Genomic DNA, 10,268 nt, shown 5'->3' on the forward strand with positions numbered 1-10,268 from the left:
TCCGGCAGTCGCAGAACTACAACTCCCAGCAGGCGGCGCGTACGCGTGCGCACTGCGGGCAGCAAGCGGCATGTCGGCGCTCCGGTGGACCCGAGGCGCAGCGGGGCTTGGTCGGGTTCTGCGCTCCCCTGGGCCCCACCGCCCGGCTTCGGAGGAAGGTAAAGGAGTGTCAGACCAAGACTGTAATCTTCCTTGGGATCCCGGTCACCTCCAACCTTTGTTCTTTGACCTATGGAGGAGTTTCTGGGAACCCACTTAGCTGGGTATTAGTTGAGGGCACTTTGACTTTTGACTCTTGCTTGCTTTTGCAGCCCTCTGACCCACTGTTGGGGACTTAGGGACTTTGACATTGACCTTTGGCTACTTTTAGCTAGTTCTTCATGCTGAATCCTGCACCTCGACTCGTGTAGCTTTGGCCTGCTCTGCCCTTGAACTTGGACTTTTTCTGGGTCTTGATTTATTGGGGGAGTGGGGTGTCAATTTTTTGAGCCATGGTGTTTCCATGTGGCACATGCTGGATGCTGAGTTTGAACTCATGCCCTACTGCTTCAACCTGCTGAGTTCCGGGATCACAGGCCTATACTACCATGCTTGGCTGTCCTTGCTTTTAGATGTGGTTTCTTTCTGGGCATGAGGTAAGTTTGAGGCAGGACCTCACACTAGCTTAACCTGGAACTCCCTTTGTAGCCCAGGCTGGGGTCCAGCTGGAGACCCTCCTGCTTGATACGGTGGTTTCTGTGTTCTTATTCTTCATGTCTCTTTCCAGGGCCTCTCAGTGGCCTCGGCAGCTCAAGAAGGAGGTCTGCTGCCAGTCCCCGTGAGCAAGCTGTCCAGAGGGAGTGGGGCCATGCTGAACTGCTGGAAGGTAAGTTGGCGTCCGAAGCACTTCTACACAGTGAGGCCTGGAGGCAGTGGGCTCTGTGCTGTACCTGGCCTCTACAAGGCAGTCTATAAAGTGTGATCCAGAGGCCACTGAACAGGCAGTGTTGTCTGACTCTCCTGTCTGTGGTCTGGTGGGTTCTGGGAACTGCTGTAATTCCATTCCCCAACTTCCAGATTCCCACCTGGGGCTTCCACTTCCAGGAAGACAGTTGAGCCCCAAATTACAGCTGAACCCGAGATGCATTGTTGGAATGGCCTGTGCCGAGGTAGAATAGTCTCCGGTTTTAGTCCTGGAGAGTCAAGGTGCAGTTGCAATCCAGCCAGCCTGCCTGCCTGTCTGTCTGTCTGTCCTTCCTCCCTTATTCCCTTCTACTTCTATTTCTTGTTTTCTTTTCTTTTCTTTCTTGGTTTTTTGAGACAGGGTTTCTCTGTGTAGATGGTCTTGGCTGCTTTGTAGACCAGGGTGGCCTTGAACTCAGGTCTGCCTGCCTCTGTCCCTGGAGTGCTGGGATTAAAGGCATATATGACCACTGACTTTGGAACCCAATTTTAAGTGTTATGCCACCAAGTCTAGTGGACAGGATGTCCCAGGGCACCATCCACGTTTCCCCCCTGATCCTATGTCACGTCTGCATGGCAGCGGCAGAGGGTAGAGACGCTTAGAGAGATAAAGGCAGAGAAGTGAAGAACCGTGGGGTCCTCTCTGCCCCCAGCAGCAACAGATTCCTGACTCACGCTCCAGGGTGTCTTAAGCTGGAGTCTGTCATTTGGACAGAAAAGGGTTCTACTGACTTAGTGCATGGAGCGTGTTCCCTCTGATGGGGGCTTCTTTCTGTCACAAACAGAAGATGGTGGTTTGTGGACCCTGGAGCTCACAGCAGTCAGCAGTTCTGCAGGGCCTTTGCACCCTCTTGTCTCTTGGGTCCTTTCAGGAAGGAGTCAGTGTCCCTGCCTGCCACCTGTTTACTTAGCAGGTGGCCTCACACAGATGTGCCCTCTGCCTCTGATGTACTCTGAGTGCCACGAGATGTTCACAGAGGCAGGATCTTCCCCAGAACTCTCATCCTCTTACTTCTACCCCATTCCTCCCAACTTTCATTTTGTACACATATGAGCCAGGTCCCTGCTTCACATTAACCTCGGGCTGTGAGCCAGGGACTGGAGTTCTGGGAGGGGAAGATGCAGAGCCGGTCCTGGGGACACCTGAGTTGTAGCCTCGTGGATCAGCCCTCGTTTGTGCCCTCGTCACTCACTGTGGCTGTTTGCATGCCATGATCCTGGCCCGTCTTTGGCCTTTGTATGTGCGAGCTCGGTTACTTCTGAAAGCTATGTGGCAGGGGCCGCCTTGTATAGTGCCACTGATTGCTTTCTGGTACTTAGGGCACTGAGCCAGGTATGTTTGCCGTGTCTCTACCGAGCCGTATCAAGTATGTGCCTGTATCAAACAGCAGGTTACTGTATATTGGCGGGAGGTGATGAGAGGGTTGGCAGGCGGCGCCAAGGGCACGATGGCGGCCAGGAGAAGGCGTTCGGGATCCCCGGGGGCAGGCCCGGAGCACCCGGAGCATCCTGAGCTGCTTGAGCGGTCCATATCCTTCTTTGCTCTCTGCAGTGCTGGAGGCCCGGGTGCGGCAGCTCCGGGCGGAGGGCGCTCCTGAGATGAGGGTGAAGAAGGTACAGGTGGACCAGCCTCCGCAGGGCCGCAGCAGCCGCTGGGCACAGAAGCTGGAGGCCGAGAAAAAGGTGAAGCAGAGGCACCAGGCGAAAGCTGACCTGCAGAAGCAACCACTGGAGTCCCGGACCCTTCACACGGAGCCCCGGATCCGGAGCAAGAAGCTGGCTGGCTACCTGCACCAGAGCAAGAAGGGGGCGCCCAAGAGCTCAGAGGAAGAGCAGCTGGCCAGGGTCCTGCAGGCCGTCCTGGCGAAGCTCGGCTCCCGTGAGGCAGGGACCCCGGCCAGGACGAAAGCCAAGGCGGTAGAGACGCACATCCTGTTCCTCCAGCAGAAGCTTCGGACTTTCTTCGAGTGCTGCGTGTGCACTGGCCAGCTGCCCCTTGCCCACCACATGCTGGTCACTCACCACAACAACCAAGACAAGCAGCAAGTGCTCACGCTGGACATGTATAACATGGTGCTGCTCGGCTGGGCCCGCAAGGTGAGGCCCAGCTCGCGTTCCGCTTCCCACTGAGTGAATTCTTGTGGGTTTTCAGATAGAAAATACGCTTTCCATAAAAACAAAACAAACCAATCAAAAGATCTAGGGACGGTGGCGCACGCCTTCCAACCCAGCACTCGGGAGGCAGAGGCAGGTGGATCTCTGTGACTTGGAGGCCAGCCTGGTCAACACGTTAAAACCCTGCTACCCCCTAAAGTTAAGGAAGAGATTGGGAGGGCCTGAGTGTAGTTGTAGGCAGGACTTCTGAGTCTCCTGAGCAGGGGCTGTCCCTGCTGTCACAGTGGCTGCCAAACCTTGTGGGACACAGTCCATGTTCCGGGTTGGGGAGCTTGCTTTTTTCCTGTGTATCCCTTTGGTGGAAACTTGGGGTGATGTGAGAGGTATGTGTCCTCAGTTTCTTCCCTAGCATCTTCGCAGGGTAGGGGAATGTCAGTCTAGGAGTTCAAAGTAAAAAACAAAACATAATGAAAAAGAGGAAAGAACAGAACGGCAGACAGGAGGCAGGTCTGTGAGTTCAAGGCCAGCCTGACCTACTCAGTGAGTTTCAGGCCAGCCAGGACCAAACAGTGAGACACTGTCTCAACAAACAAACAAAAAACAACAACAACAAAAAACTAAGCCAGCTATAAAACACACAGGTCCTGGAGCTGTGGCTTGGTGGTAGGGCACATGTCTGGCCAGCAGTCCCCAGTGACACTGTTCCTCAGAGTGATACCCTGTTGTCCCACCTATGCCTGTTCCCCTCCCAAGTCACTGATGTGTTTAGGGAACACATTGGAGGGGGTCCAGGTGTTGTTCCTGACCCTCACCCACACCCCACCTCGTCCCCAGGGCTCCTTCAGAGAGCTGGTGTATGTGTTCATCATGCTGACGGACGCTGGCCTCTCCCCAGACCTGCACTCCTATGCAGCCGCACTCCAGTGCATGGGACGCAGGGACCAGGACGCCCACACCATCCAGAGGTGGGTCAGGGATGTGCTGGGGGGCCCTGCCCTCCCTCCCCCCGAGTGCTAAGTTTACGCTGTACTGCCTCAGGTGTCTGAAGCAGATGGCGGAAGAAGGCTTCCAGCCCCAGCTGCTCTTCACCAACCTGGTCCTGGAAGAGGAGGACCGGGCCGCGCTCCTGAGAGCAGTGGTCAAGGGTGAGCCTGCCTTCTGCCCACCGCCACAGGCCTCGAACCTGGTCAGCACACCCGTGCTGCTCAAGGACTTCTATAGCAAGGTGAGTCCCAGGCAGGAAGCCATGACAGCCCGTTTCATTCCCTTCTTGCATCAGGAAGGCTGAACTGCAGGCACAAGGTAGGTTGGTCCCCTCACAGGTGAGTGTTGGGATAGAATCGTGGCTCGAGGCCAGACAGACCATCCAGGCCAGTGCAGTTCCACATGAGAGAGGTTTATTGTGGGGGGAGGGGCAACAGGGGCGACGGAGGCGAAGGAGGAAGAGAGAGAAGGGGCGAAGGTCAGGAGGGTCTGCCTTTTCTTTACACTGTAACCTGACGGCTCACAGGTAAAGGTGGGAGGTAAACCAGATGGATGCTGGGAATGTATGGCCATTGCCATGGCAACAGATGCCAGGTGGGTCCCTGTTGCCTGGGGATGACATCACTGTCATCCCTGGGTTTGGAGGCAAATCTGCAACCAACCACAAAGCTGGTTCTTGATACCAGCAACGAGCGCCCACAAATTCACTTCCTCTGGCTTCTCCTGTTCTGGCATTTCCTGTCAGGAACCCTAGGCCCTGTGGTTTTGCGCCTGGCTAACTGATTACAGTGTCCTCAGGGTCTCACGCTGTGCTGTATGTTGGAGGCTCACTCCTGTTCATGGCTCAGTAGTATTCCAGTGTGTAGGAGCGGCCTCCCGTGTATCTATCACCTGTTCAAGGGCATCGGGCCCTTTGTACTGTCTGTCAGCAGTCAGGTGTCTGTGTCTCTAGACCTCAGCTCTTAGTGCTCTGGGTTTTAACTTGGAGTGTTCACATGTTTGGCAGGGGGCTTCTTGACAGGGTGTGGTGGTCTGTCTTCTGTGCCCAGCAGGAGGGCCCAGTGTCCTACCCAAAGCTGCACCTGCCCCTGGACACCCTGCAGGACCTTTTCTACCAGCAGCTGCATGTGGAGCTGAGCTCCAGTGTCTCTGTCCAGTCAGTGGAGGAGGCCCCAGTAATGACCAAGGAGGTCATTGAGGCGGTAAGAGGCTCATCCTGAGGCCGCCGCCCCTGTCCTAGCCAGTAGGGGTTGGAGCTGTGGCCCCAGTTGGAGCCCTGGGAGGTCTTGGCAGGGGGGCTTTGAGCTCAGGGTGGTGACAGCTCCTCTCCTACAGCGGAAGACCCTGAAGGCACTGCGCTCGAAGTGGGAGGTAGAGCTGCTGCGTGTGCTGCGGGAGACCAAGGCCAAGATGGGCAGCCAGGCCTACGAAGGCCAGCCCACCCTCTACCCGTTCCTGTGCCTGCTCAGCGAAGGGGAGTTTGTGAGCATTCTGATGCAGGTGGGCCGGGTCTGGAGGCTCCCGGGCACAGGGCTGTGGGCTGTGTTCAGGCTGTCACAGCTCGGGCTCCTCTTGCACCCCAGGCTCTGCAGGTACTGCCTGCACAGGGTGAGCCCCTTTTCCAGTTGGCTCAAAACCTGGGCCTTCAGGTGTTTAATCGGCATTTGGTGAAGCAGAAGCAGGTCACCAACCATGTGCAGAAGCTGGGGCAGCAATACTCACAGTACCTCCGGCTGCTGGCTTCCGACACCCAGGTAACTTGGGGTGGCCTTCCTGCTGACCTGGGTAGCTCCTTGGAGGCATCCGCTTCCTGTTCACTTCATCCCACTCGCTACAGGCTCTACCCACGTCCCTCCGCACAGCGCTCCTCGGGCACCCCCGCCCCACGTACATCAGTGCGTCTGAGCCTCAGTTCTCTCTGGAAACCGTGGGCAGCCCCTCAGCTCTCCTGACCAGCTCTCCTTACAGGTGGCACCCTGCCTTCCTCGGGAGTACTGGGACTCGCTGGGCTCGCTGGAGACCCCTGCACAACAGCCCTGGTCGGTGCCAGTGCTGCTACAGCTCGGCAAGCAGCTGGCCGAGTTGCTGGTGCAGGCAGTGCAGATGCCGCGCAGTCTGGCGGCCCGGCACGGTGCTCAGAACTTCATCCCAGTGCTTTACCATGTCTATTCCTTCCGCAGCTACCGCCAGGTGAGGCTCCACAGGGCCGGGGCCTGGGTGGGCCCCTCTGCTAAGGAGGACTGGTGTGCCGTTCTGTGGGTCTCTGAGCACGCTGGGCAGCGCTGTTCTGCCGCACCCGTTCGTTTTGGGATGTTCGTAAAGAGCATGAGGGGTTCATTAGTCTAGGGCTCTGTTCTCCCTGCCTGGTCACAGAGAGGCGCTGGCCCGCAGTCTCTTGTGCATGCCTTTTGTGTCCGCTTTCTCTCCCAGGTGGGCATCCTCAAGCCTCACCCTGCCTTCACGCACCTGCTGGAGACGGCCGCAGAGCCCACGCTGACCTTCGAGACCACGGAAGTGCCAATGCTGTGCCCGCCACTGCCCTGGACTTCGCTGCACTCTGGTGCCTACCTGCTGAGTTCCACCAAAATAATGCGTGCCACGGAGGGTACCACGCAACACCAGCGTCTACTGGAGCGCTGCCCTCCCGCCCAGCTGCACGGTGCCCTGGATGCGCTCACGCAGCTGGGGAACTGTGCCTGGCGTGTCAATGGGCGCCTGCTGGACTTGGTGCTGCAGATCTTTAGGGACAAGGGCTGTATGCGCTTGGGCGTGCCTCCCCCGCGTTCCGAAGCACCACGGCCAGCCAAGCATCAGCTACCACCCGGCTCCACACCAGTGCACAAGTCTGAACTGCGGAAGGAGCTGGCGCGCTGCCTCAAGGCGGCTCGAGAGATGCACAGTCTGCGCAGCGAGGCTCTGTATCGCCTGTCGTTGGCACAGCACCTGCGCGACCGCGTCTTCTGGTTGCCACACAACATGGACTTCCGAGGCCGCACTTACCCGTGCCCGCCGCACTTCAACCACCTCGGCAGTGACCTAGCGCGTGCACTGTTGGAGTTCGCTGAGGGCCGGCCACTGGGGCCACGTGGTCTGGACTGGCTCAAGATACACCTGATCAACCTGACCGGCCTCAGGAAGCGCGACTCGCTGCGCATGCGCCTAGCCTTCGCAGACGAGGTCATGGGGGAGATCTTGGACTCTGCAGACAACCCTTTGACGGTAAGGAGTCACAAGCTCCCCTGGCTGGCAGCCCAGATCTCTGCCTCCTGTCTTTCTCTTCCCTGCCAGCCTGTTGTTCACTCGGGCTTGGGCCACCTCCCTCATACGCTTTCAACCCCTTACCATAGCTGTCTGTATCCTTCCTTCCCAGCGTGTACTCTCTCAGTGCCACTAGTGGCTCCCTAGCCCAGTGGCAGCTGCCAGCTGTCACCTGAGCCACCCTCTTCATCCCCCTACATCACGTATGCTTGCCTAGTGTCCCTATATCCCCGTGTCACCTGAGCTGCTCGTGCTGACTCTGAGCCCCATGGGTCCTACCCTCCAAAGGGCCAGAAGTGGTGGATGAAAGCTGACGAACCCTGGCAGACGCTGGCTTGCTGCATGGAGGTGGCACAAGCGGTCCGGTCCCCAGACCCCACTGCCTACGTTTCCCACCTGCCGGTTCACCAGGTGGGCACGCAAGTGGATCGCCCATGGGGGCTGAGCCCGAGTGCTTTATGAGGGAGGCTGGGCCTGGGTCTCCTTGCACCAGGTGGTGGGGTGAGTTCCTGGGGTGACCTATGTGTCAGTGTTGGGTCGGTTAGCCTCAGCGCATGGGCACCCCTTGTGGCCAGGATGGTTCCTGCAATGGCTTACAGCATTACGCCGCACTGGGCCGAGATAGTGTGGGTGCCGCCTCAGTCAACCTAACGCCTTCCGACCTGCCCCAAGATGTGTACAGGGAGGTGGCAACACAGGTGGGTGCCAGGGAACCCTTGTCCCCACTCGGGGGTTGCTTTTCTACAAGTGCCTAGGTGGGGTCCCTAAGGGGAGGGGAGGTGACGGACGGCTTCCCTGCCCCCCAATGCCATCCAGGTGGAGGAGCTCCGCCAGCAGGACGCTAAGGAGGGTCTCCAGGTGGCTCAGGCGCTGGAGGGCTTCGTCAGCCGCAAGGTGGTGAAGCAGACGGTGATGACGGTGGTGTACGGGGTCACGCGCTACGGTGGGCGCCTGCAGATAGAGAAGCGCCTGCGTGAACTCAGCGACTTCCCCCAGGTGTGCAGCCTGCCTGTTCCTCACCCGAGTGTGTGACTCCCTTCAGCACAGGGGCCCTGGGCCTGGTTCTTTGTCACCGCTCTCATCCTCTAAAGCCTGGGTTCTGGCTATGGGGCAAGGAGAGGGGCAACCTTCTGGCCCTGCCCCTCTGGTCATATCTACCGCCATGTCCCCACAGGAGTTTGTCTGGGAAGCCTCACACTACCTCGTGCGCCAGGTCTTCAAAAGTCTACAGGAGATGTTTTCCAGCACCCGGGCCATTCAGGTGCGCACCTGCCAACCCTCTCCTGTCTGGGGGGGCCCCTCCACCCCACGGTTCGCCCACCCAACCTGGTGTCCTGTCACACCCACAGCGCTGGCTGACCGAGAGTGCCAACCTCATCTCTCACGCGGGCTGGCCTGTGGAGTGGGTCACGCCCCTGGGCATCCCCATCATACAGCCCTATCACCGGGAGTCCAAGATCCAGGTACGTGGGAAACGCCCTCCTCCCCTCCCTCATCTCCCCTTCCCTGCCCCCTCCTCTCCTCCCTCACCCCCCCCTCCCTGCCCACTGGACTTACTTCCCCCACCCTGGTCTGCAGGTGAAAGGGGGCCTTCAGAGCATCACCTTCACCAGCTCAGTGGATGACAGCCAGTGAGTCCTGGACTGTGGGGAGGGCAGAACGGAGTGGTGGGCAGGAAGGACTCTGGGCTAAGGGGTACCAGCCTAGAACTTCTGGGTCTACAGGAAGCCCAACACTCTGAAGCAGAAAAATGGCTTCCCACCCAACTTCATCCACTCCCTGGATTCCTCCCACATGATGCTGACTGCCCTACACTGCTACAGGTGGGTCCCAGAATGCGGTGGGGACCCAGAGGGGCAGGCACGCACTTGCTACAGGCGAACCCTGAGGTACACAAAGGGTCTAGGCCCTGTGGGCACTCAGTCTGGTATTTAGCTGCCTGGGGCGTCCCAGCCTTGTGCCTTCTGGGGACATGCACAAGGTAGGTCAAGTCTGTTGGGTGGACACTTCCCCTGAGGGGCAGGGCAGGATGGAGGTGCTGCTGGAAAGTGACACAGACCTGCCAACGACCTGAGCTGGGATTCAGCAGAGGCTTCCCTTTGCTCCCAGACGGCAGCCGTTTGAGGGAATGTAAGCTATTTTCTTGAACACCTACTGCTTAGAGCAATGGGGAACCAAAGGTGTCCAGGGAACTGTGACACAGTGCACAGTGGTGGGGCAGACAGACAGGGTGTCAGAATGAGGTGCAGGGCGGTAGCTGGACAAGCAGCCACCTCACTTGGGATCTCCCTGCCCAGGAAGGGCCTGACTTTCGTCTCTGTGCACGACTGCTTCTGGACGCATGCCGCTGACATCCCCATGATGAACGAGGTGTGTCCTGTCCCCGCCCCCAGTGCCCCACAGGTAGAAGCTAGGGCCTTGATCCCAGGAGTTTGTACCATGGCTGACTCAGAGCCTGCAACCCCTCAGGTATGCCGCGAACAGTTTGTGCGCCTGCACAGCGAACCCATTCTGGAAGACCTGGCTAAGTTCCTGGAGAAGCGTTTCTGCTCGGTCTCCAAGTGAGCAACCCTTCTTCTTGTGGCCTGGTTCCCTGCCTGCCACCAGCTGTCCCACTGATGTCTACTCTAACCTGTTTGCATCACTAGGTCCCTAAAGCCCTCGGAGCTCGCCCTGATCACCAAGCTGCAGGAGACACTACGATCCTTGCCAGAGACAGGCAAGTCTTTTAAAGGGAGCATGCGCATTGGCCCTTGAGAATGAATCGGTGGCCCAAGCCTAGCTCTACACTTTTGGCTTCACAGGTACCTTCGATCTGGGACAGGTGATAAGATCCACCTACTTCTTCAGCTGACCCACGCCGTGCTATTCCTAAACCTGTGCATAATGTAAATAAATGAAAGTCTATGTCTACCTATGCCAGCCGCCACTTTCTGGCTACACACAAACCCACCAAAGCAATGACACGC

General features: G+C 58.2%; 1 protein-coding gene across 2 annotated transcripts; it reads left to right on the forward strand.

Annotated features, from left to right (window-relative positions):
* Positions 1-10,263, forward strand: Polrmt (RNA polymerase mitochondrial). Of its 2 annotated transcripts, none has more exons than XM_006240859.5 (21): positions 1-158; positions 767-865; positions 2,495-3,039; positions 3,892-4,022; positions 4,096-4,282; positions 5,091-5,243; positions 5,377-5,541; positions 5,625-5,795; positions 6,010-6,231; positions 6,472-7,260; positions 7,588-7,710; positions 7,875-7,997; positions 8,116-8,295; positions 8,474-8,560; positions 8,649-8,762; positions 8,878-8,930; positions 9,024-9,122; positions 9,597-9,669; positions 9,769-9,860; positions 9,948-10,018; positions 10,104-10,216. In XM_006240859.5, exons 1-21 carry the CDS (start codon positions 71-73, stop codon positions 10,151-10,153), a joined length of 3,615 nt encoding a protein of 1,204 aa, XP_006240921.1. In that variant the 5' UTR covers positions 1-70; the 3' UTR covers positions 10,154-10,216. The 2 variants fall into 2 exon arrangements, with proteins under 2 accessions (XP_006240921.1, NP_001100236.1); NM_001106766.1 differs by having other exon boundaries at positions 48-158; positions 5,094-5,243; positions 10,104-10,263.
* Positions 10,264-10,268: the final 5 nt, after the last annotated feature.

Source organism: Rattus norvegicus, chromosome 7 (genome assembly GCF_036323735.1).
Source record: "Rattus norvegicus strain BN/NHsdMcwi chromosome 7, GRCr8, whole genome shotgun sequence".
Lineage (NCBI taxonomy): Eukaryota > Metazoa > Chordata > Mammalia > Rodentia > Muridae > Rattus > Rattus norvegicus.

Bases quoted from the DNA above. Each gene is read 5' to 3' on its own strand.
- Polrmt (XM_006240859.5), top strand. From the start codon at position 71: ATGTCGGCGCTCCGGTGGACCCGAGGCGCAGCGGGGCTTGGTCGGGTT. The intron at 4,283-5,090 runs GTGAGTCCCAGG...TTCTGTGCCCAG, and splicing joins TCAAGGACTTCTATAGCAAG to CAGGAGGGCCCAGTGTCCTA. The intron at 9,861-9,947 runs GTGAGCAACCCT...TTGCATCACTAG, and splicing joins CGTTTCTGCTCGGTCTCCAA to GTCCCTAAAGCCCTCGGAGC.